General features: G+C 42.1%; 2 protein-coding genes and 1 long non-coding RNA gene across 5 annotated transcripts; 1 reads left to right on the top strand and 2 right to left on the bottom strand.

Moving 5' to 3' along the window:
- Positions 1-2,137: 2,137 nt before the first annotated feature.
- Positions 2,138-15,716, bottom strand: slc7a1a (solute carrier family 7 member 1a). Of its 3 annotated transcripts, none has more exons than XM_028420720.1 (13): positions 15,551-15,716; positions 10,944-11,219; positions 10,688-10,870; positions 10,440-10,598; positions 10,192-10,366; positions 9,956-10,089; positions 8,522-8,744; positions 7,256-7,395; positions 6,070-6,172; positions 5,769-5,974; positions 5,538-5,689; positions 5,337-5,445; positions 2,138-5,247 (listed from the first exon to the last, which is right to left on the bottom strand). In XM_028420720.1, exons 2-13 carry the CDS (start codon positions 11,128-11,130, stop codon positions 5,078-5,080), a joined length of 1,941 nt encoding a protein of 646 aa, XP_028276521.1. In that variant the 5' UTR covers positions 11,131-11,219; positions 15,551-15,716; the 3' UTR covers positions 2,138-5,077. The 3 variants fall into 3 exon arrangements, with proteins under 3 accessions (XP_028276521.1, XP_028276523.1, XP_028276522.1); XM_028420722.1 differs by lacking the exon at positions 7,256-7,395 and adding an exon at positions 6,500-6,636 and having other exon boundaries at positions 15,551-15,714; XM_028420721.1 differs by lacking the exon at positions 15,551-15,716 and adding an exon at positions 13,395-13,413.
- A 251-nt stretch (positions 15,717-15,967) lies between these two features.
- Positions 15,968-25,600, bottom strand: paxbp1 (PAX3 and PAX7 binding protein 1). Its single transcript, XM_028421481.1, has 18 exons — positions 25,176-25,600; positions 24,849-24,971; positions 24,221-24,430; positions 23,829-24,047; positions 23,635-23,735; positions 23,297-23,520; positions 22,819-23,008; positions 21,918-22,041; positions 21,218-21,320; positions 20,907-21,022; positions 20,575-20,774; positions 20,330-20,477; positions 20,120-20,241; positions 19,942-20,018; positions 19,795-19,861; positions 17,890-18,036; positions 17,186-17,340; positions 15,968-16,979 (listed from the first exon to the last, which is right to left on the bottom strand). The coding sequence occupies exons 1-18, from the start codon at positions 25,480-25,482 to the stop codon at positions 16,859-16,861; spliced, it is 2,754 nt and encodes a 917-aa protein (XP_028277282.1). The 5' UTR covers positions 25,483-25,600; the 3' UTR covers positions 15,968-16,858.
- LOC114446065 (uncharacterized) lies at positions 16,195-22,595 on the top strand. Its single transcript, XR_003671729.1, has 3 exons — positions 16,195-16,268; positions 22,418-22,427; positions 22,585-22,595. It is a non-coding gene; the product is annotated as an uncharacterized LOC114446065 (long non-coding RNA).
- Positions 25,601-27,028: the final 1,428 nt, after the last annotated feature.

The following is a 27,028-nucleotide window of genomic DNA, read 5'->3' on the forward strand; positions in this document are numbered from 1 at the left end:
AAGCTTTTGATGTGTTAAGGGGGGAAATTTGAAGCTATGATGGGACATAAGTGGAATATGTGATGTAGGAGGAGGAGGAAGCAGATTATTTAACTTTGTGTCCTCACACACATGCAGCTGTATGCAAAATCTAAGCACCCCTGGGCTATGGAAAGAACTCCTGCAGCACACTTGCTGCAGAAATAGCACAATCTGGACACCTGCTGGTTGGTGAGTGTTAAGCACCAACAACACAACAGATTTATGTGTTAGAGTCCCACACTGTGCGCTCTTATTAGGCTTTAAAGCTGCTTAGGAATCATTTTCATCTGCCCAAGGATGCAGAGTTTTGCTTGCAGCTTTACATAGATCTTCAGGGGGACTGTTTTATGATATGATATGTGTCTATAAGCTAGGTAAGTTGAAAAAAACAAACCCTGTTTACCTCTTTGTGATGTACTAGTGTAGACCTGTCTGAACCTGTGTTAACTCTGTCATAACCTCTACTGATTCTCCTGTTTGTTTATCTGAATGAAACTTTTTTATTATTTCATCACGTTTAAAACTTTTGCAAACTACACTGAATCCTCAGTGTGCCGGAATATATTATTCAGGGAATTCTTTTCTAAATTTAGATTAGGTTTAGATTTGTTTTTGTATAGAGTCTCAACAGAACATTATTTAGATGTTTCCCAGTTGATTTTCCACATACAGAGAAAAACATTATTGGTATATTTAAAGGAGAATTATTTTATTGCCGACAGTAGCTGCCTCCTGTACTGTATGTACTCCACTGACTAACTTACCCTCAGGGTCTTAATCTGTCATCTGGCTTTGAACAAGTCAACACTGACACACAGTCTTACACAGTGTGGTTAGCAAACAAAGCTAAAGGTGTTTAAATGAGCTGCTGTAAATAGACCAGGAAGGCCAGAAAGAAGAAAGGAGGGAAGTCTGTGTTTGCAGCCGCATTACTTATGGGTTAAGGGTTCAGATTTAGTGTAATATTGTTAATAGTTACATAGATGCATGGTGGGTGGGATGGGTCTGGGGTTGCACGGGTCATTGGAATTCCCTGCAACCTGTTCACTTAAGTTACAAACGAAAGTGTGACTTTTGCCAGCACATATGTGACGTTACCAGTTTTCCAGACTTTAAAGCTGATCTGTGATACCAGCACTTTTGAGAGTCTCAGAAAAGTGATTCTCATCATGGATCTTTAAGATTTTTTTTGTATGATGATGCGTAAACAGGGTTAAAAGCTCTTAAACTAACGAATGTCAGCAAAAGATTTGAGAAATGTATCTCACACTGATTTTGTACAACGCCAATTATTTTAAGAATGTCTTTACATAATGATCAATTGTAAGAATGTACCAGTCAGAAAGTCACTGTGTTCTATTGAATGAGTCACATCAGGAGCAAAAACATATAACAGTATACAAGGATGCAACAAAAATATTGTTTACAAAAAAAGTTAATAATTTCATCCTAAAGGAATATTTCATGTTCGAATGGACTTTTAATTTCTCAACAATGAACTGGTATTGTAACAACCCCTCGATGTGTCCTGTGGACATGTGAGTCTCACTATGCTCTGAATGTCAAAAATGCAATGACAGCATTTTATACAAGTCATTTGTGTTATTCTGTTTGATATAGAAGGACCTCTTGTCTGATGTAGCAGCCATTTAATATGTAGCACTTCCTCCCCACACACACAAAAATAATAATGAAATAACAAAAACATGGTTATTTACTTCATTCATTAGGAAGTAAACACATCCATGTTGATTTAAATGTTATTACAGTAGCAAATGTGTCCATGGCTTATCAACTTGCAGCACTAGAAAAAGAAGAATTTGTGGAGGTAAGCGATACAATGACTCCTTTTGGATTTTAGTCCAGAGACAAAGTTATTAACTGAATTTTGTCCTATCTGGCACTGATTGTATGTTTGAATGTAAATACATTTACGACATGAGTTGTGTGTCTTAGTGCACCGACAGAGTAATAGAAGCATGTTTTTCTTCTGTCTTTGTTGTTTCTCACTTTTCCCCCTTTTCTCTCCCTCCCCCCTATCTGCATTTGTGATTGGTCCAAATGTAACCGTAGTGTAGGACACTTAGAAGATGAGACATGACATAGTTCATCAATGTAATGTATACACAGTATGTTGATGCTTTTATTTATACATTTTGGGGAGAATACAGTATTAAAAGTATTTAAGAAAATCAGAAAATGTGTTTTTTTTATTATTTAATGATGATGCTGCAAAATGTGTGGTTTTTAATCACAGTATATTTACAGTGCTAATCTGTAACAAATTACCACCAGCTGACCACAAACTGTTGATCTAGTCCTCTGAATCATCAAATTCCACTGGTCAGCAGGGGCTAAGTTGTTAGCGTTATGCACATTATACAATTCGTATGGATTGTTTTATTTACAGTATTGCAAGAGGCATTGAAACTTTAACAGAGACAAGCAAGAACATTTTAGACATTTTTTACAATTACGTGACTGAATCTGTTCCTGTCGGATGATCTTGATTGATTAAAGGTTATTTATGAGCTGCTTTTAGCATCTCTCTCGGGATCATCCAGCAGGTGGTGCCAGAGTGAACATTTCAGTAACTTCTTATGTGAAATACAAGCTTTCAGTCGTATTTAGGTTTCATTCTAAATACAGTTTATGCCTTTTACATCTGTAGGTCATGTGTAATTACAAATACACTGTACATAATAATTAAGCTTCTCTGGTGCTTTCAGCTACATATCAAGACCTCCTAAGCTACCAGTTGCCATTTATGATATTCCATATATACAGTGTGTTCCCGTACTGTCGTTCACAGTGTTACTTCCTGGCTTATGACAGCGCCAAGCTGTTTCCATGGCAACTGATCAAACTCCATTACACAAGAAGTCTGTGAGATGTGGTCAAAAGCTCCACCTAAGCTCGTAACTGGACCTTTGGCCAAAAAAAATTAATATTTGGATGAGCTAATTGTTTCTGATTTGTGCATGAACTCGGCAAGAGGGAAGCTTCAAGTGACACTGCAGTAAAACTGCAAACATTGTTGAAAAGGGACCCAGTAATGTGGCCCCAACAAGATTTACACTAAGAAGAGTGGTGATGCACACTGATGATGCATTAGAGACAACGAGAGCCTAAAAATGATTTTGCAGAAGAAACGATAAGCTTGCAGCATCAAAGCAGCATAAATGGATCATTTCTTTAAGTAGGTGTATACTTCTGTCAGAGGTAAACTCTGAGGTTTGGCACTATAGGTAGGCAGATTCTGAGAAATGCACAATTCCTTTGTATGCTCCAAGAGTTGAGTTTTTTCTATCCTTACTAAAATGATGGGAAATTCGAACATTCTAGATCGTTAGCCGCACTGTATGAGAGTGAAGAAGATGGCATCAACCCTGAGGATACGGTCGCAATGATCATGTAAACACAACATAAGGCACACTAACAGTTCAGCCTAAGAGACAGATGCAAAAGTTATTCAAAATAACAAAAAGCATTTTCTCCAATTTACAAATAATTTACTACAAGAAATATACACATCATATTATTTACATGATTTTACATGTTTGTGCTTACTGACAGCTGTTTTGTTGTGCAGGACTCAAAAACGAATGCATTTAAGTCTAAGTGTAGGGTAATCAATATGCATGGATTTTAATGTGTTTTATGAGTACTGATGTGGAAAATGTTTGTGTCCCAGGGAGGTGTGAAATCTGTTGCTGTTGAAAAAAAATGGAAAAGATTAGATTATGAGCAAGGAGCCATTACTATTCTAACAAGTTGCATTGTGGGTAATGTAGGCAAGAAAGACAAATGTGGAGTAAAAGAAGGACAAAGTGAGTGCAATGTTAAATTGGTAGGGCGGTCTTAAGTTCATGAAGGGGGGGGGGGGGGGTATGGTGTATATGAGGTTTTTTTATGACTGTAATTTGAATTTTAGAATTTAGATGAATAATTTGAGAAAACACAATGGAAATGGTTTAGTATGTGGGTAATAAAAACACATATTAACATGAGAAAAGGCAGAAAAAGGAAAGAAAAACATATTTTTTTTCAAATAAGGAAAAAAAAAACTTTTTAAAAAGCAACAGATACACAGACACAGCAGCCAGCACTGTGCAAACCCACACTCATTATGATTTACCTACAGAAGCATGTTTAATTTAACAACTGTGGCTTTCACTTCCTTTGAATCCTTGTGTCTCAGAATGACGAGCTGTCCAACCAAATGAGCCTAGAGCATTTTCTTTCATCACAACGGACAGACTTGCTATGGCTTAGGATTGTTCCTGACTGCTTCTTGAGAGGCCTACATTAAACCGTACTGTAAAACAGGCCAAGCTCTGGATCTCTGACGGTATAAATCCAATCCTTTAGAATCTGTTAGCTATGCCTACGCATACGGCTGCTGATTTCTGCCAGGGAACCATGGGAATTTCACCACCGACAAGCCAAGTGTGTTACTTGCAGCCCCCCACGTGTCAGGGGGAGCTGTTTTGAGTAGAATTTCCTAACACCAGTTACGTAGTTTCGGGAGAATGTGCTGCCCCATTGTGAGAATTATTTAAACCAAATTACTGCAGGACTTCCTGGCACCCGTGGCAACAATTGCACATTGTCCTACTGCCAGCAATGTAAACCAGACACACTCCTAACAAGTAACTACAACCCAACATGAAAAGAAACAAGTGATATGGTCTCCGGCTATCTCTGAACCTCCCTAATGTACTGTTGTGAGCCCTCCACCCACAGACAGCCAGAGCAGTTGAATCTCAAAGCCAAGCAAAAGGGGCAACAACCTTATTCTGAAAGACTGAAATCAGCAAACGTGTTGATTATGGCTTTTCATTGCAGGAGTATTATGAACTGCCTGTGCTCTGCCCGGCAGCTGAAGGGAAAAGCCAGAGCTATGTAGATTTTAGGTCATTTTTCATTGCTTTACCCAAATAGGAGTACAACCAGCGAGGGACTGGGAGTTCAAATGCTCCTAGAGTACACAGACAGACTGGCTTCAGGGCAGGTTGACATGAAAGCAGCATGTTCTAATACTTCCTATAAATCACTATAAGTCCTCATCCCTGGCGTCAATGTCATCAGGCAGGAAGGCCTCCTTTTCAGGGGACATGGCTTCTGAACTGGCCTTGTAGCCGTTCAGCTCTGTTTCTGGAGACGAACGGGCTAAAGACCCCTCGGTGCTGTGGTGAATGCCGTAGCAGAAGTAAATCACCAAACCTGAAAATATACAGCAGAAGGTTTGTTTACAGATTTGGTCTCACCATCACATGTGAACGTGCAGCTGTAGTGAAGGAGAGTAGACGTACCTATAGCCATCCAGACTGAAAATCTGATCCAGGTGCCTCTGTCCAACTGCATCATCAGGTAGACATTGACAAACATACTGACCACAGGGATGAAGGGTAGCAGGGGAACCTTATTGCCAATCACAAAACAGAGAAGGCTTGTGTTGGGACAAAAACATTATGACATAATGGAGTTAACCCAGACAAGACCTCAAATCAAACCTTAAAGGAGAGTTTTGTCTTGCTCTCAGGCTGTCTCCAGATGATAAAGGTGAGGAAGAGACACACCATGAAGATGACACTGAGGGCGATGATGTTCAGCACAGCACTGCCTCCCTGCACTGCCAGGATACTGAAGGCCAGGATCAACGTTCCTGCAGACGTAAGACATACGTGTTATTGTTTCATGTGTTAACTCTGCATACGTGAGAAATTTCCTTCATCATTACCCACCCAGGATGGAGGCACAGATGTTGACGGTGAACCCTGACAGGGTGGATGGCTCTGCCTTGTCTGGGAACAGCAAGGTCTTAAAGCTGAACCTCTCCTCTACGTCGGGCAGGATGCCCATACTGGGGACACTGATGCCATCGCTCATCTCCACTTCTTCCTGGGTGTTAGCCATATGATAGGAGATGCTCGGCTGCTCAGGCTGATACCTAAAAAGCAAACCAAAAACAAAACTAACCTTTACCTGTGCACTAAATGTGATGTAGGAACATGCAGCCTGGGGCACGCTGGAAAGCTTGCTCACCTGAGCACCAGGACGCAGGCAGCCACTAATGTGTAAGCCAGCAGTGTCCCTATTGACATCAGGTCCACCAGGTCCTTCAGATCAAACAGGAATGCCATGATAGCTACAGGTTTCAATAACAAGAGGGATGTAAAAAAGATGACAATGCTTGTTAGATCTCATGAACAGTTGTTGTTGTACAAAAACAGAAGACTGCAGCATGCTTTTATAAGACATAATAGACATTATGTATCTGCTAAACATGTCAATTGAAACCTGTGGCAGCATCAAAAAGAGGGAGCAGATATTTTGTGTACAGATCACAAACAGGAAATGATCTGATTTCTAACACTCCCCTTTACCTTCTGCTTCTCAACTTTCCCATTATCTCATCCTAAGCCCCTGGCCCTTCTAACTTCCCTCTATATTTATCATTCCCTCTTCATCTTACCCGACAGAACCCCAGCAGCAAAAGTAGACGTAACGGGGGCTTTCCTCTCGCTGACGCGCGCCAAGAAGGAGAAGAGCAGGCCATCCCGGGCCATGGCAAAAATGATACGGGGTAGGGGGAACATGGAACCCAACAGACTGGGGTAGAGCGAGGAGGAGAACGTCAGATCGGGATGAAAGGTGTAGGTTAAGCATAGAAGGACAAGAAGAAAAAGGGAGATGTGGATGAGGTCAGGAGGGTCAGAAGAAGAGTCAGGAGGTGAATAAAGAGGGTGAGATAGGAGTGAGAAACAGGAAACCAGACTGGAAGCAATGTGGGGCAATGTGATGTTGGGCCCTATGTCAGCGTGCAAAGTTTCTCCCCCAAAAATACGCTCCACATGCTGTTACTCATTAACAATGTGCAAATATTTGTCTGTTTATCCATGCAGTTTAGTTTGGTTTTGGTTTCTCCGTACAACACCAAGATGCAGGTAGAAGCTACGCCTTAAATTTCACAATAAAAGAAGACATTATATGACCCTTGTTTGATTAATGAAAAAATAGCAGCCTGACCATGGATGACAGATTAGACAGGTGCTATCCTTTTCATGCTTGAGTACTGATTTTTGGCAGCTTCCTCAAAAATACATTCAAAAATAGAAACTGCGACCGGCAAGCCAGAACATTTAACATGGCGCTGCTCAGCCCTGAAGCGTGAAAAGAATCTTGAGTGGATGTGGATGCTGTTTCAAAGACATGCGTGTTAGTGTCTCACCTGCCCCTATGCCAGAGGTGAGCGTTGCAATTAGCGGGGTTTTGGTGCGGGGGCTGATCTCGGCCATGAACTTGAAAAGCAGCCCATCGTCAGCCATTGCCCAGATCACACGTGGCATAGGAAACATAGCACCCAGCAGGCTACCATGGGGGGGAGACCAGGATATATAGTATCCACACTTACACCCAAGAGAATGCATGAAACATACATGAACAGAGACACCGACTCACATATACAAACAACATTACACAGCACACATTCAATATAAGAACATCATTTACTGTATTTTGAGAATAAGTCTTAATATGAACATATTTTAGAAGCTACAAACAACTACAATACACTACAAACATGTATATGGGGGATCTCCCTTCAGATAGGTCACAGAATATGGGATGACATGCAGATAAGAGCTAAAACCTGGAAAGCAATTAATCGTATATCTTTTATGAACAGCCCACATATGAGGCTTGTTGAGTAAACCTGAGAGATTCACCTCAAAACGCAAGGCAACACAAGCTAGATCGCTATCATGGAGTTCCTTTAGCGTGGCTTTTCCTTATTGGAGGATGATGGATTCGTCAAACAGACGAATACCTCTATGTGACGAATCATTGTCCTGGAAGGTTGTGGACATTTCTCCGTATTTTTGTAACCATTTCCCGAACACAAGCCTGGGACTTCCTGGAGCTAGGGGTCAGGCTTTTTTTGTTTACACTGTAATCCTTTTTTTCTCTCTTTTCATAGTCAGTTCTTCTTGGTTGTTGCCTAGATCTTTCCTTTCCTCACTGTAGCCCCCCTTTGTTACAGCATGCTAATGCTAATTTAAACCCAAATTTATGGTACTAATCTTTATTGTACAATGACATTAAATAGTCGATTCTATTCTGTTGAACTTTACTGCCAGATCAGTTTAACAATGTCAGCACAGACACAACAAGTTTTACTGGCTGCTTAATCGGTAAAATCAATAATTCAGATTTATAATATTTATTTTTTAGAAAAGGAAAGTGCATGTTACACAAGCACATCACTGATGGCTCAATTATATTCTTAGTAGCTCTTTTATTTTTAGCCTGGGGATCAGATGCCTTCTAAAGTTAAATATACACTCATACACACACAGAAACGTCAACGTGTACATGTGTGTGTGTCTGTGCAGGCTTTTCTGAGAGATGGTAGGTATATATACATACACATATGTGCATGCATTTGCAGTACAAATAGAGGCAGAGCAGTGAAGGTGTGTTGTGTTTAACTACTTACCTTGTAGACAAAGCACAAAGAGAGCCCACAGCTACAGCATATTTGGCTCCTCCCCAGCCCACATACTTAAAAGCTACAGGCAGAGGGCTGTTGCTGTCTAGCAGGTAGTAAGGCATCATGAGGGTGAGGGCAGCGGAAACGCCAAAGTACGCCACGAAGCAGATGAGTAACGAGGACACGATGCCGATAGGAATGGCTCTCTGGGGGTTCTTCACTTCCTCCCCTGGGGCAGAGGTACAACAGGACACAGTTAGTCAAAGTTAGGCAAATGGTGCATCTAATACACCCTCAAGATGTCTGTAATTAAAGGAGCAAAGAAGGGTTGTTGGATATGGAATTCAGACTGGTAACAGTATCTAAAAGTTACATCAGCACCACACATTTTCTTTCTCATGCATCACATAAAGCTGCACTGGTTGCACCAGTGTATGTACTTGGGCCTGCTTATGTAGCCTTTCAGAGTGGACTGTCACCTTTTACTTTCATTGTAATATGTGCAATGGGTATTACATCAGGTAACAATCTCAACACAGATGTGTGGTAACTGACCACACATTATTGCTATATTCACAGAATTCTAGTAGACACAGGCCAACATGGTGTATTTAAAAAAAACATCCAGTGCTGTGTGCTGTTCAAACACTGCAAGCTTTATTACCCCTGCAGGCCATTCATTTAGTCCCACCGGAGGACAAGGAATGTGAATGTGACAAGTCTTACAACAGCTACTGATTGGTCCAAATGATCATAAAGCAAGGGGGTTGTGTGCATGACAGTGGCTTACAGTTATGTAGCTCTGTGTGTGTGTGTGTGTGTGTGGAGGGGGGAAGGCATATTGGCTTGATTCCAATTTCACTTTAGCCAAAACACACATGCACAAAGTTGATATAAAGGGCTGCTTGCCCTGTGTATGTGAGTGACAGGTTAAACTCAGCCAATCGCCTGAGGGTTTACTTCATATTAACCAATTAGAATACAGGAAAAAGAGGGGTGGGAAAAGCCAGTGTGCCAAATAGCAGGCAAGCTGGAAGACATTTGCAAATATTACAACAACGTTGGTTTAATTTAATAGAACCGTATCCATGGAGACACATGACATTTCAGCCATGAATCAGGTCTTCTCCTTACAAACTGCATGATTTATCCCCCTCACCTGTGTCAGTGGCTTTAAGCTGAGTGCAAAAATGGGCCAAACGCCCATACTTTCGCCCTGCCTTGCCCCTCTTATGTAACACTCCTGGATGTTTAGACAAGCTTAGGATTGAAATGGTTCCAACTCCAGTTTCAATTACACTCACCCCACCCTCCGCCCCACACCGACTGAAACGTCCCCATGAGGCAGTCAAAGGAATATGAGAAGTGCAACAAAGAAAAAAAAAAGGCCCAACAGAGTCGTTAGTGTAAGCATGTGTTCAGGCTTCATCCTGCACTGACCTGTTGTAGCTATACAGTCAAATCCTACAAAGGCATAAAAACAGGTAGCAGCTCCAGAGAGGACACCGGTGAACCCAAATGGCATGAAGCCGCCAGCTCCTAAGCTCTCCTCGGTGGGCAGAATCTCTGTCACACTTTACATGGGTAGAAAAAAATGTAAAAAAAAAGTTATCATCAATTTAATAAGAATTAAGTGTACAGAAATGTTCATTACAATACTGTGACAGCATCCTTACTTGCTGGAGTTACTTGTGTAATTGGCATGTAGGATCTCTTCAGGGTCCAGCTGCCAGTTCTTTAAGGTGCCTTTTACCAGGCCAGAGATGACCATGAACAACAAGACCAAGATATTGATACAAGTAAAAACTTTGTTCACCATCGCTGATTCTTTGACCCCGAACACCAGCAGTCCTGCAGATTCAGAGAAAGAAAGGGTTAAGTATGAGATGGCAGATACACAGGCTCAGTGTTAAGCTTTTCATACCTGTAAGTGTGATTATGATGATAACAGCAAACATGTCAGGATACTCCGCCAGCACTCCCGGGACATTCATAGACATGTTCTCTCTGCAGAACTGCTCTATGCGCTTCCCTACCAGCTCGTCAAAGGTGGCGCTCCAAGCACGGGACACACTGGAGGTACCTGGGATGAGGTGAGACCAGTTACCACAGATCTTTTGCAGTTCTTCTAATTACGTTTTATGGCTGAAGTGTAAAATGCTTCATGTTTACCAATGATGTAGGAGAGGATGAGGTTCCATCCGGTGATGAAGGCCCATAGTTCACCGACAGTCACATAAGAGTAAAGATAAGCTGATCCTGTCTTGGGGACACGGGCGCCAAACTCTGCATAACAGAGCCCGGCCAACACAGAAGCTAAGGCTGCTATCAAGAAGGACAGCACAATCGCAGGACCTAAAGAGACAATACGACAATACGATTTAAGAAAAGTTAAGATTTGTCTTTTCTCTTTTTAAAGTAAACTTACCTGAATTCTCTCGGGCTACAGCCCCAGCTAGCACATAGACGCCAGCGCCCAACGTACTGCCCACGCCCAGGGCAACAAGGTCAAAGGTGTTGAGGCACCGAGACAGACGTGAGTCCTCTGAGTTACAGTTCACCACCTTTACTCTCAGCAACTTCTTCCCAAAATGCAGAAGCTTGTCCAGAGCCATCGCATCGACTGTCTGGCCTCAGGGAGGGGAGAGGGGAGAAGGTCTTCTGGGGGGAGGTTCAGAGGTCACAGGGGAGAGGCCACACACACCTAAATGGGAAACAAAGAGTGAAAAAGATGAACCAAATAAACTTCTCACTCTTATTTTAAGCTTAGTCTCGATCTTTAGTCTGTTTATTAGCTGGATCTTTAACTCAAACATCCCAGATTGCTTGAACATGTATGCGTGTGTGTGTGTAAATACAGAGCATATAGCTTGCTGTCATATCCATAACCACAGGTCAGTGCACAGTGACTGAGTGTTACAGATCTAGTAAATCGGATTCACTTGCGCCTGACAAATTTGTTGTAAGTACAACACAGCTTCCTGGGGAGTTACATAACACAACCCAAATCCACAATGTGTGACTGTTAGCCAAAAAAACCAGGGGCCTATAGGGATAATCCATCTTATTGCTGGATGTGTTGCTGACATATGTTACATAACACAACGCAACTCACAGGAGAGGAGGGAAAGCAGACCCTTGAGCAGACTGTTGCACACAAAGAGGGTAATAACTCACAGCGAGGCTCATCACAATGTGTTACTCACTACCTTTACTCCCCTGCTGGAGCCAGAGAAGGGTTTTTTCTTTTAGGTCAGTTGTATGCCACACAACAGTAATGTAACTCAGGTCCGTAGCTCTATAGCAGCAACACAGAGGAAGCCAAGTGATGATAACTGGAGGTCTGCATGTCAACAGCGGGTTTCATTCCCATAACACTGACTTTTGGTGTTGAGCCAACAGTTCCCTTTAACACATGTTCTCAAACATAAAAAGATATTTAAATTGATAGTTGAAATGTAAATCAATAGTCGACCATGAGGCTAGAAATGTCTTTTTAATTTAAATTACATTTCTAAGGCCACACACACAGTGGTAAGACTTGTTTTAGTGACTGTTTGCTGAGAGGATTCTGAGAAGAGTCAGTCATGTGTCCAATCTCTCATGCACATTCCCTGATGCTGAGCTCACGTACTGGGAAGTCATACTTTCGATATTTGGATGGGAAAACAAATCTGGAAGGCAGATGATGGAGGGATGGGGAGGGGGGGGGGGGGGGGGGGGGGGTTACAAACAATGTCCTGCTGTGTGATGCAAGCTGAGATGTGTGGCTGAAGTCCAGTGGTATGTTCTATGGAAAATAAATAAATAAAAACACTGGAACAAAGTGAGCGACATGCAGCAGCATAACACCATGACATATTTCTAGATAATGCCACCTTGTCAGAACCCACTGACCGAGAGGACATAAACACACAAAGGTCATTTGGATAGTCATAGTCTTGTCACACCACATGGAAACTTCTACATAAGGGTGAGCTCAGGTGACGACCTTGCGGTGTGTTTAGAGCACACACGGAAAACTGGCGTTTACTCATGCTTTGAAGCTATTACTAGTACATTTGTAGGATGTTGAGGTTCATATTTTCCTGCGAAAACACACCACCAACAGTTCAGCATCATTGATCACAAACAGTGGAAAGAATTGCACAGATGTCCATCTAGCATTGAGAAGCAGCAACATGATCATGTGCCTTAAAAAATCAGCACAGCAACATTTGGTCTTTATGTTGCTGTTTTCGCAGGCGGGTCTGTTTTTTTTCATCTCAGGTGTAACATGAACACAAAAATAAAATAAAAATAAAATACTGGACTAAACCAGCTGGACTAACACGGGTGAGGTCATTTGACATTGTGCTGAGATTAATTATTAGCATATTATTACAGTAAGGCATAAGACATGCACATATATTTTCACATATACACACAAACAGAGTGAAATACACCTACAACAATATGCCAATCTAGCAGAACAACTCAAAATGTGAAGTACACCACATACACACTTCATCTGCAGGTCTGCCTGCGTTGCGTTTGAGGATCGGCGTCTTGAAATAGAATCTGGAAGAATCACATGGCTTGGCTATTCCAAGCCACACACACACACACATTTGCACTCACAAGCATGCTCCCTGGTCTAAGCAGTAGCCGGTAACCAGATAAAGGATTTTTAACAGTAACAGCTGTTTGCAGGCTCCTATAGAAACACGTGGTTGTTGTTGCAAACAGGCTAAACGTTACAATTTATCTAGAAAAGCAGCATCTTTTCTTAGTTTCTCAACAGAAAGCTACCATGGCAACAGCATCCAGATAAAGGTTTGTGTAGCCTCACTAGGCATGCAGATGCAAATGTTCAGACGGACACACACAAACGACTCACTGCCAGTTTAAGAAGGATCCAGCAGAGAATGCTGGAGGTGAGATGTTAAAAAAGTAGAGGCCATGCTCACAGAGGGGAGGGAGCAGACGAATGAGGGGGGGAAGGGGGTGTGATCCCTAAGAACCAATGAATGTGCATCCTAGTTTCTATCTGGGCTTTTCAATGTCATTACAGACATTTGATGAAATACACCTTTAAAAGCTCACTCTGCCTTCCTCCCTCAGTCACTCCACAACACGCTGGAATTTAAACACTTACACACTTTTGTTGCCACTGTCAACATGCTTAACTCTGAACTCCACTAAGTTGAAGCGCCACTGCAGACTTGTGTTGCTGTGTGGAGGAGACATGATGGGGGCTGTCACCTTGAAATTGTGTGTACGTCAGTCCATCGGTCAGGTGGTGCAACACAATGACTCATGCAGTGGTGACAGAATTCACACTGAAAGCTACATGCCTGCGTCTTCATCAACACAAGTGAGACAACTGAAATAAATAATACAAATGAACGAGCTGTTAGAGTCTGATGACAGCTTGTTTTTAGGACACAACAGTTATTTTTTTTTGTCCTTAAAAGGGCAGAGCTGCCAACTGAACAGAAAGTTCATTCTCAGAATCTCAATCTCTCCTTATTTCAACAAATAATCACTTCCGTAAGCACGACCACACAATGTGTGTATGTGTTACTATTACTCAACATTGTAATAAGCCTTAATCCATGTTTTGTACACACTGTGATCTATTTACTGGAGCAGCAGTCGCTTCTATTCAGAGCCAAAGTCAAAAACCACCAGTTGTTTCATCCTAAATGTGGGTATAAACACAAAGAGACAGTGGAGGGGGACAGAAAAGAAATAAAAGGGACGTCCTTGGTCTGTTCATTACGAAGCATAAATGCAGCTGAAAGGTAGACGTGGTTAAACAGATATATTAAGCCCGAGCTTGCTGAAGCCATCTGGAGAATGTCATTGAACCTGGAAAGCTTTCACCAGGCCTTGTAGGCAGCAACCGGCCCACTACTGACCCACTTTCAGACAGGCTAAAGTTAGACCGACTGGAGCTGGTCTGAACTGTTTCTGTCAGGATCTGAAAGGTCAAGTCTTCTTTTTACTCCCTGTCTGTTTCACTGCCGATTAAACGTGACTAAAACTTATTTATAACTCATCCAATGAAGGGCCATACTTTTGTTCTTGTAACTTTAAATGACATGATTTAACTATTAACACATTCAGCAGTCAATGAGACAGTTGCTGAACCATGTCAGCTGATTATACTTTTGTACATTTAATAATTTAACTCTTTGTCTGCTTAATATGAGATGAGAAGTCATAATTATCACTGATAAGAAGAAATAATGTGAAACATGATATTACGCTGGAAATATAAGCTGTGTTACAGATTTTAACCATTTCCTGACGTGGCTCAAGTGCACACTGTAAATGAGCACTTTTTCCACTTGTACATGTCTGCATGTCAGTGTCTGCCTGAGTGGCCACTTGCTGCTTTCACTCCAATGCAGATCAGATCCCTCCCACCCCCACCACCACCCCTCCTCCTTCACACACACTCTGAATCCTGCTGGTTTCAGACCAGTTCACAGTCCAGCACAGTAGCATCACTTTATTTAAAGAAAAAAACCCAGCCGCCACCTCACTTTTACGCATCATGAGCCATCTTTGGCCACTGCTGGCTCCTGTCTCCGGGAATCACGTTACACGAGGACGCAGAAAAAGCATTAAAAGAAGCCCCAAAAGATGAATCGGCTATAACTGTTAGTTCTATTGTAAAGCTGTGTACAGTCCTTAGGTGCTCGGCTTTGTCAGCCACACAGTAGAGACATGCTGCAGGAAACTACAAGCAGGCAAGATGGGGTCCGAGCACATGCTTTACAGCGTGGGCACCTTCCAGCTGCATTCATGAACCCACTTAACTTTACGCACGTTTCTGTCTGGCTGTGCGTAAACTCTTTACCGAGAAATTACGCACAGCTCAACTCTTTTCATGCGTTAGAAAATTGGTTGATGAAGATTCTGTGATCCAGGTCATTTACCCGTTTCCCTTGGAGGAGCAGCGAGACGTCTTCAAGAAAACTACAAGTCCAATCGCCTCGCTTTAACCCTTTGAAAGGAAGGAAAATTGTAACAATAGTACTTTACCTTGTAAAGGCACCGTTAGCACATAAGGATCGATCCAAAATACGAAAAAAATTCCAAAGTGAGGATTAAAAAAAAAACAAAAGTGCGCACACACACACTGCGTTGCGGAAAGTTGCGTCTCACTAAAGGTGCTAAAGAGGAATTTAAGGCTTTAGGTTGCGCTCTGTGTTGCGTCCACAAGGAGGAGGGGATACAGAAACAAACACGCGGCAGCCCCGCCCGCTCATCACTATTACAGTTGTGCAATAGTCCCTAAGGCTGAAACTCCTCTGTCATGATGTTCTGTGGCAGCTGGCTGAAGCAACAACAAACCCAGCTGGTCCACTAAAGCTCACTTAAGACTAAGACTATTACATTGTTTAAGACTGTATGTTTGGACTGTCCCTTTTGTAAGAACATGGAAATGTAACCACATCAATCTTTTAAATATACATTTTATTCACAGGAAAATAAACACCTAAAACACAAGTCTTTGCAAATTTGAGAACAAAGCTCTCATCAGGGTGTTTGGATGATAAAGCGGGCATTAACGTCGGTGTCAGAGAACTGCAGCAATTTCATCATTTTGGCACACAAAGCTGATGGTTTGGTATGAACCTCAGTTCAGTTTGTTTTCAGTGCAGCAGCAGTCATCAAATGAAAATAAGTGCCATGACTTTTAATGTAACAATTAAGGCACAGCTGCATGCTGCATATCAAGAAGAAGAGACGGAGCTCTGTTTGTATAAAAATGTCCATAAAGACAGGTGGAATAATCACAAATGAATCAACTGTTAGAAGCTAGCAGGTCAGTTTCAGTAAAACCTTCATTTTTTTTTTTAAATGGCTGAGCTTCTTTCTCAGTGTAAATGTCACTGGGTGAAAGAGTCTACGGGCCCAACATTTCAGACAGACATCTGTATATTGTGAGCAGCTTAGTTGCAGATTCAGGATGCAGAAAGGCCAGATTAAAATGGAGGAGACGGCAAATTAACACATGCGACAGATAAGGGTCTGCAGGTTTTTAACTAGCGTGCAACAGCTAAGGTCTAATGTGCTGCCAAAACACAGTGGATGATGTTCTTTTACTGACAGTAACTTTTGCTCTGAACTGTGGACATTTCATACCGAACCAAACGCTGTGCACTGTCCGGGACAAATACACAAATGGTTACACCCATTCTTTACAATATTCACAACTATTTACAAGACTTTTCAACATAAATTTCAAGCCTGCTGCCGCACCACCTTTTCCTCTGCAGGAACTTCTTGAAACGTCCCAGTCTCTACGAAAGGTGGATGAACAATTTGCTTCTGTGTTAACATTCTCTAGGATTTGACTTCCAAAAGTGGTTTGATGTCTTTAATTCCATGTTCTTCTGCCACAGCGATGATGTGATCCAGGGCGTTCATGTGGCCCAGCATCTTCACAACCTCTCTGATTTGCTCCCTGTTTGCACATAGAGGATTTATCAGAAGCAGTACAGGGAAAACAAATATACATACATACAGTCAGTCACCAAAGTTGGTATGTTCATACAATAAAACCCTGGATGTGCGTTTCCACTTTCTGTACAACTCCAGCAGATGGAGCTATAAATAACTGAAGTTTCCCCCATTTAGACAAACCATCTAAACCCTGGAAGAACTGCTTACTTGTAAGTTCGCCGCTCAACATCAGACCTTCCCAAGCTGCTGCGGTGCAATGAGTTGGCCACGTAAACAAGGTAGCGACAGAAAGGCTCCAACTGAGGCAGAGTCTGCTGACCCTTCAGTCCAGAGAACCAATGTGCGGGCAAACACTCCACCACCTGAGGAGAAGACAAGAAAGAGTTAATGGCTGCGAGGGACCCAGTTCTGTTTAAAAGCTGCCAAATCAGCCTGAAATGTCAGCTACAGTGTACGAGTGCAATTTGGCTTTTACAAAAACTGTAGAGATGGAATTAGGTATTATAATAATCAATATTGCTCTTTCAATAAAGAGGTCTCAGAGATATGTGGATAATAAGGCGGAGACTATGGGTGTGTAATAGCTCTTTTTCCATGACTCGCTCTCATAACAGATGGTTTCCCATGAGGGTAAAAAGTGGTCAGGTTTTACAATGAGAATGGTATGCACCAGGATGTAGATATACATGGTATGAACCAGGATGTGCACAGCAGACTTCACACAAAGTTCTTTGCAAAGAATGTTCAAAGGGGCAAACGCAAAATAAACAACTCCCTTTCCTGCTGCATTCATGTCGGTGACAGATCCCCCCCACATCTCAAACCAACTAATCTTAGTATACATTATAGCATTTGTATTGAAGACAGGCAAATATATATGATTAGTATGGTTAAGCATTAGCATCCCCTACCTTTTGACACTTCTGAACATTGTCCTCCTCTGTGTCTGTGGTCTGCAGTGCAGAGAGTATGTATCTATTCAGAGTGCTGTCCAAAGCCAGGTCCTTCAGACAGGAAGTGGATAAGATACCTTCCCACTGCAGGATGTTGCCCAGCAGCTATAAGGGGCACAGAGTAGGTATATATTCATGTAGACAAGGGCAGCAACACAGTATTCAATCAATATCAAAGTACACTCAACAAAAATATAAACGCAACACTTTTGTTTTTGCTCCCATGTTTCATGAGATGGACTTGAAGATCTAAACTTCATTCCAGATACACAATATTACCATTCCTCTCAAACATTGTTCACAAATCTGTCTAAATGTGTGATAGTGAGCACTTCTGCTTTGCTGAGATAATCCATCCCACCTCACAGGTGTGCCACATCAAGATACTGATCTGACATCATGATTAGTGCACAGGTGTACCTCAAACTGCCCACAATAAAAGGCCACCCTGAAATGTGCATTTTGTTTCTGCTTTATTGGTGGTCTGGGGACTCAGAACCAGTCAGTATCTGGTGTGACCACCATTTGCCTCATGCAGTGCAACACATCTTCTTCGCATAGAGTTTATCAGATTGTCTATTGTGGCCTGTGGAATGTTGGTCCACTCCTCTTCAATGGCTGTGCGAAGTTGCTGGATATTAGTGGGAACTGGTGCACGCTGTCGTATACGCCGGTCAAGCACATCCCAAACATGTTCAATGGGTGACATGTCCGGTGAGTATGCTGGCCATGCAAGAACTGGGACATTTTCAGCTTCCAAGAATTGTGTACAGATCCTTGCAACATGGGGCCGTGCATTATCTTGCTGAAACATGAGGTGATGTTCATGGATGTATGGCACAACAATGGGCCTCAGGATCTCATCACGGTATCTCTGTGCATTCAAAATGCCATCAATAAAATGCACCTGTGTTCTTCATCCATAACAGATGCCTGCCCATACCATGACCCCACCACCACCATGGGCCACTCGATCCACAACATTGACATCAGCAAAGCGCTCACCCACACGACGCCACACACGCTGTCTGCCATCTGCCCTGAACAATGTAAACCGAGATTCATCTGTGAAGAGAACACCTCTCCAACGTGCTAGACGCCATCGAATGTGAGCATTTGCCCACTCAAGTCTGTTACGGCGACGATCTGGAGTCAGGTTAAGACCCCGATGAGGACGACGAGCATGCAGTTGAGCTTCCCTGAGACGGTTTCTGACAGTTTGTGCAGAAATTGTTTGGTTATGCAAACCAATTGTTTCAGCAGCTGTCTGAGTGGCTGGTCTCAGACGATCTCGGAGGTGAACCTGCTGGATGTGGAGGTCCTGGGCTGGTGTGGTTACTCGTGGTCTGCGGTTGTGAGGCCGGTTGGATGTACTGCCATATTCTCTGAAGCGCCTTTGGAGACGGCTTATGGTGGAGAAATGAACATTCAATGCACGAGCAACAGATCTGGTTGACATTCCTGCTGTCAGCATGCCAATTGCGCGCTCCCTCAATGCTTGTGGCATCTGTGGCATTTTGCTGTGAGACAAAACTGCACATTTCAGGGTGGCCTTTTATTGTGGGCAGTTTAAGGTACACCTGTGCACTAATCATGATGTCAGATCAGCATCTTGATGTGGCACACCTGTGAGGTGGGATGGATTATCTCAGCAAAGCAGAAGTGCTCACTATCACACATTTAGACAGATTTGTGAACAATGTTTGAGAGGAATGGTAATATTGTGTATCTGGAATGAAGTTTAGATCTTCAAGTCCATCTCATGAAACATGGGAGCAAAAACAAAAGTGTTGCGTTTATATTTTTGTTGAGTGTATTTATACTAGCTAGCTCACTAATCCACCAAATATAGCCATCACGTACCTTTATACAGGACCAGAACTGCCTCTGGTAGAATAAGTAGGGGCTGCTATTCTTGTTCTCCAACACACTGACAAAAGCAAATAAAATATTTATAGTACATAAAAATGAACAAACTGATCTTTCAATTTTATCAACTATTTAACATACCTTCTAGGGTAGAGAGGAAGGAAGACGTCTTCATCCAGAGTCCGCCTTGTCCGTAAGACAATTGTTTTCAATAGCTCCTAATAGAGGAAATTCAAGATGAAGAAAACAGTTTTAACATAGTTTTTTAGTGCAGATGCAGTGTGTGGTGTGCAAGAAGTGAATGAGCGAGCGGGGGTACCTGTGTGTATCTGTTGTCCCCATGCAGCACAGTGGGATAGCTTTTCATCAGTCTCTGAATGAAGCTCACCAGCCTGGCTGTCTGACTGTCTGACAGTGGATCCCACACTTGCTCTGCCAGCACTGTCACACAAAACACAAATACATGTCACATATTTTGCACGAGAAATCTTTTTTAGTGTGCTAAGTGACACAGAGTAGGTTTCTCTACCTGTCAGTTTGGAAACGATGACCCTCTCCACAATAGCAGGCAGCAAGCCGATATCCCCATCTCCCCTCTGCAATATGGTGTTCTCTTCAAATCCGTAAAACAACAGCGACTCGAACCAGAGCATGTACTCAAAGTTTGCACATTGTGCCTGCCAAGCCAATAAAGACAAAACAGATTTCAAATTCTGCACCAAACTCCTGTTCCAACAGAAAACCTTTACATTGAAGAGGATAAATATGTCTTACATCAAGAGGGTTCCATGAAATCAGCTGCAGACGGACTAAAGGGTTAAAGAGCTTAGGGAGACAGAGGCCTATGTAAGCATCTCTGTAGCAGTCAGCGTACTCGTGCCTCCATACTTCAAAATGAGATTTGATGCAGTCAAGAGAATGAAAGTCCTCCACCACATCCTCAAACACTTTCTTACATTCCCTGATGATTCGATCTGGATGGGATGAAAGACATGTGTTACAGACCGTCATTGGCTTTTGAGTTAAATTATATCTTCTCAATGTCTCCTCATTAGGGCTGATGATAAAATTAATGTAGAGATAACCTTTATAACATTTGGTGTTACCTTTTTCCATGTCGAAGCTGGTGATGTCAGTAGAGGTTTCCTCATCATCAGATGACATGCCTTCGTTGTGCTCAGCTCTCTTTCCATTCTGCTCTCTAGCTTGTCGTCGTCGCGTTCTGCATCCACCCACAAACAGACAGACAAAAAAAACAAGAGCAGAATTTGTAATCAGCTATTGCCGACTTTGCACTAGATAGACTTCCTCAGCTTAAGATCTTTTTGTGAGTCAACGCACATAAATCTAGGTATTTTTGTGGTTCAAAGCAGCAATGGACAGTGACCACAGAGACAAATGTGCCTAAGCTTCATACCGTCGTGCTTCTCTTTCAGCTATCCTCCTCTGACGACTGTGCTCTAGGTATGCTGTACGGTCACGACCAAATGAGTCTAGACTAGGAGCCATGACAGCCTTATCTGCAAGAAAAAGAAGCAATGTTAGACACAGTAATAAAAAGCCACCACAACCCTTAACCCCATTCTTATTCTGTCAACTCACCATCTAACATCAGAAATTCAATTTCATAACAATCAAAAATGCCAAAAATTTAATTTGCTCCAAGAAAAAAAGATGAAATGGAAAAAAAGCAGACTTTTACATACCCGCAGCTATTAGATCTGTATGTTACAAATACATCTGGTATTGTTCATGTTTCCTCTCACTTACCTGGCCATAACTTCATGTTACAGTCACAGTGACTGATGACAAGCCACTAACAGATCATTTTTTTTGTCATCTCTATTTTAGTGGCTCATTGCCCGAGCAAAGATACAACCATCCAGCTGACAGCGAAACTCGGCCATCAAAAGAGCAGCCGAAAACAGCTCTTCCAATAAAACATTGTCCCGTACAGACATGCTCACTCATCCAAAATCACACAGCCCTTAACCTTAATCATACTCAGAAAGGAAAAGTAATGGAGGAAATGTGATCAGTCAAATACCCACTCACTCTCACATACATAATAACGAGGCTGTTCAAATAAATCATAAAAACCTTCAAGATGGACTGACTTGAAAGGCTTGCAAACTCCGACGATTCATCTTTAATATCATCCTGTCTTCTCTGGACAAGTCGTGAGGCCCGTTGCCTTAGTAACTGGTGCATGGCAGCCTCCAGCTCCAGGACAGCAGGCACCTGAAAGATATGATGGCTTTTGTGACCTCTGACCCAACAAAAGTGGGACTCCGAGTCACAGGGGTGTCTTGCTGGGGGGACAAAAGGGCATTATGGACAATATAGAGCTGGAACCAAATACATCATCAGTGTCGGGTGAAAACATGGCACCTTCTAAAAATGTCCTAATTTTTATTACATGAAGCTTGAACACGGCAGAGATGTGTGCAGCAATTGGCTGAAAATTCACCCAAATTACTCAAGGTTCAATTGACTAATGCACAGTAAATATACTAGGGTTAATGCTCTTTACTCAACACTGATAATACATAGTTCCAGCAATACATTCTTCCATGCTAAGTCTTTGTGACAGTGGCCTGCTAGTTTCCTGTTTCAGTTACTGAATTGTGTGCACTGATTAGTGGAAGGAACACATTTGTTTGCAGCCATTGGGCCGGGTCTCTCCTCATTCCTTGTAGCTGCTGCTGATGAATCAATACTAAGTTATTAAATGTAGGCATGCATTATGTTAAGTAGCTACAAGTGTAGAAAGATATAGGTTAGGCTTTACTGTACTGCATTCTATTACAGCTCCAAATCAACCCATAATGTAAATATATGATGAATATTTGAATGCAAAACACTTTCAAAAGAACGTCGCACAAAAAAGTTACATTACTGACTATGATTGTAGTCATGATAGATAGATAGATAGTGGCTATTAATAAAAACTGCTCAGAGGTACACAGACACAAAACAAAAAACAGCTATTCGGAGTGCAGATAAATTCTCCCTTACCTTTTCACTGAAACACTCAAGCAAGTCTCCAACATACCCTCGCATCTCTTGCAAGAATTTATATTGATCTGCATTGTCATTGGATGAACCCTCCAGCTGCTGTATGGTACTCTCAGAAGCAGCTAGGTCTTCTTTGATCTGTTTGTAGCGCCTGGTATTGGCATCATGGCCTGCATGCATTTGGCTGAGCCTAGAGACACATGACATACAGGGAAAGACCACAGAAATTACTTAGATGGGAGTGAAGACATACAAAGCTAGTCTGCACTAAATAACCAACACTGTAAGGAGAATGTTAAAAGCCTTAAGAGTAACACCCACAGTATTACACAATAAACAGAAAGGAACATTGTGCCTCTCTGGCCCTTAAGATCTGTGAGTAGCTCTGCTGGGTCTTCAGGACCACAGCACACAGTGATGGCAGCAGGTGAACTGAAGACTGATATTAGACGTTGCTGCAGTCTTCCACTGAACCTACCTATCCTGCAGGCGTTTCTTTACCAGATCAATGGATACCGGGCTTAGATCGCTAAGAGGGGCTCCATAGTGAACAGAGCCATTATCGGCATGGCCAGTTGGCTTGCCAGTCTGTGGGGCCACTGTGCTGTAGGTGAAAGGCATGCTGTAGGTAGAGCCATAGGGCTGGCTTTCGTAGCTGTTCTGATAGTAGACGGTGTTTTCCTCTGGCTGGCTGCTTTGGACCTAATGGATGAAAACAAGAAGAAAACATAATGCTTAAAATAAAAATAAAAAAATTGCTTTGAGTTTGTAGATGTAGCATACATGATAGCCGTTGGGATATTCAGTGCATCTTACCTGGGGTATACTGATTCCTTTCCTAATCTGCTCCTGCTCCCAGCGGCTCACCTCCTCATCCTGACCTGTATCCAGTGCCTCATCATCACTACCCTCGATACCTGCACGCATGTAAAGAAGGAATTCATGTCTAAGAGATAACTGACTGTGCAGTAGAACAGAATCAGTCAAAGGTCAGTGCACTGTTTTAGTACCTATTTCCTCAGCTATCTTCTGTCTCTGGCTTTTGTTCCTGACTCCACTAAAGCGGATCCTCTTCTCTTCATCTTCATCGTCGCTGGCATCTTGGTCTTCTCGTACCAGACGTTGCTTGGGAGCCTCTGTCACAGTCAAAGGGGCGTCACCCCCGAGCTCTCTGGCCATTTGCCGGCGCTTTCTGGCAGCATGGATGAATGCAGCATCAGGAATCTCACCTGAGGCAGAAAGTAACAGGTCGTTATACGAGTGTGTGCAATAATGTGTGAACAAAATTCAGTCAGGTATTTAGAGGCACAATGCTCTATGCAAAATACAATCAAGGCCACATAAATAAGGGTGCACTGTTAAAAATATACACCATAAAAAGCTTTTCAGATTTACAGTGTACCTGGTCTCAAGCTGCCAAGAGAAGATAATGTGTTGAATGATGGTCCAGTGTTGTTCCTGGACACCTGACTTTGTGCCTGAGCGCCTTGATTCCGGGAATCTTCCTCTTGTTCATCAGCACTGTCAACCTCCATTTCTTCCTCACCCTGTTCACTACCTGCTCTACTAGTAACTTCCTCTTTTATGGCAACTTGAGGCTGATGTGGAGCATCTAGGGAGAAAAAAAACAGACACAGAAAAAGATGCATCAAGTGGAATGATGACGTTATGTAGCCTAACCACTGTAACATATAGATTACATTTTAGGACATGAAAACCAAATTAACCAGCATCTTTTCTTTATGCACTCAGTGATCAGAAATCTTTATAATCTGTACTCTTCAACTTATGTGTGGTTATTTAACCTGATATTTACATAATATAACACTAACATGTGTCTTTGAGATATATTTTTATGGAGACATTCTGTTCATAAACCTTTAAAATAGTGAACGGTTAATACATCGTACTTATGCAAAATCTTGACTTTTACATATTTACTCATCTTTAATGCTTCCACACAGTGAAGCATAATGCAGCCAAATGTGACAACTGATCTTTAGTGTGGCATGGAGCGTGGCCTCACACACCTGATCTGCTTTCCTGTTTGACACATCCAGACTTCTCTAAATCCTCCTTGTATTCTTTCTTCAGCTGTTTGACAATCTTCTTGCTGTGGTTGGACTTCTTCACTCTGAAGACCTCAGATCCTTCTGTTTACAAAGTCAAATGAACATGTCAGTGGTGAGTCTGGATCATCATTCACAGCACACAGGAGATAATAAGAGGAAGAATGTCCTCTTAATAATCATTAGATTAAAAATAAAGGAGCATCTGTGTATCCTTAGAAATAAATTAATCTGTTAGGACTACACTTTTCTAAAGCTAACCGGCTACCTTAGCACTAGTTAAATTACCTTCTTCATCGTCGAAACTAAGCAAGCTGGGTTTTGTGGGTGTTGGCAAAGGTGCTGCCTCCTTTCCCTTCTTTTCCTTCTTGACAGCTCTTACGCTGTTGATATTAGCCAGAAACCCGTTCCTGTGACAGTTATCCGTGCTGCTGGGTGCTGCGGTAGTCGTGTTATTGGTCTCCATAAAAGGGATTTCCACACCGACAGGCCCAAAGGATGTCGGCGCCAGCGACTGCTGCTGGCTCTCATCGTGCTCCTCTTCGTCGGACTCATTCCTCCGCCGGAAGTTTGCTCTTTTCGCCTTTTTAAACATTATGTTTGTCTGCTAGCTGCAAGAGCATGCTAAAACGTGGGACACTTTAAAATTGTGAGTGGCGCATAAGAATGGTGTAGCCACACTCCGTGTCAGCCATTTTCTCTCAAAAGATGGGTCGTTTCTTCTTCGTTTTGGAAATTTGCCGCCGAGTGCCTACGTCACCGTAATTACACCGCCCCCAACTGGTCAAAATGTATATAAAGGCGCAGCTGAAAGACAGATGTACATGACAAAGTACATAAGGTAAATCAGTACTGTTTTCTAAACTTTTAAGATGGTAACACCCGGAAGTGAGATATTTTGGCCTCTTTTTTGTACAATGGACAGAAGCTATAGATTGTATACAGACCGATAGTAAAATAAGATTATATTGATTTATGTTTTTACACAAAAAGCATAAAATTCAAATTTAAAATAAGGAAAATAATAGGTCACACTTAGAGACATGCAGATATTGATATATAGGCTGTACTCCAGCAGGTCAGTATCTCTTTAAACCATCAGCAACTTTTGATCTCAGAGGAGAAATTGTTGTAACTCTAGAATTATGACTAGTGCAATTACTAATCACTAAGAGTGTACAACACAGCAATAAGACTTGTTTACAATTGATAAAAAAAGATTTTCTCTTGTTAATGATAGATGGCTTGTTTCATTCCAGCCCACTACTATTTACCTCTCAGTGTCTCCATTTTTTTCACCTGACAGTGTAAAATAGTCAGGAAGAGATGAAAGATGTAGATGTGTGCCCCTGAAATTGCTCCTGATTTCCACAGTATATAGATGGTGGCATGTTATAGTAAATGAAAGCATTGAGAGGAGACATCTGTCTCACTCTCTCCTCAAAGGAACAGATAATATGCATTCAGCACTTGGAAAATGTTCAGCTCCTAATAAACGCCAGGCATGTGAGCTGCTGTTAGCAAGGGTCATTACAGAGCCATTACAGAGACACAGTGTAGCTGATGTCGCGGCAGTGATAATACAGTGCTGAAATTAAAGTGTCACCACAGAAGAAGCAGGAGTGATATGTTGTGATTAATTAACAACTAGATGACCCTTTGCCATTCGAGCTATAATTGAGGATAAATATCTCTCTAGCATTTCAGTCTTAAAGCTCCAGAGTGCTGTGACTTGACATAATATATTTAGTTGCTAATATGTTTGGATGGTCTTAATATATTCTTATTGATAATATTAGTTGTTGGCAAATAGTAGAAGTGGCCACATTAGGTGCACTGCAGGCCGAAGTGCCTGTATTGCCCAGATGAAGTCACACATGTGTGACTTTGACAAACACATTTTGAATCTGTAGACAATTGTGTCATGACAGGCAGGTTGTGAAGGTGTTTGATGTAACTATTAGTGATTAGTACATACAACAAGTGGACCAAGGAAAGGCAACCACTTGAACTGATGACAGGACGCCCAAGGCCCATTGATGCATGTGGTGAACTAATGCTGGAGTGTGTCCAATCCCTTGACACTGTCCCCCTCAGCTGACAGAGTCAGAGCTGAGCTGTACCCCTGATTACTGCTAAGA

This window comes from Parambassis ranga, chromosome 14 (assembly GCF_900634625.1).
Source record: "Parambassis ranga chromosome 14, fParRan2.1, whole genome shotgun sequence".
Lineage (NCBI taxonomy): Eukaryota > Metazoa > Chordata > Actinopteri > Ambassidae > Parambassis > Parambassis ranga.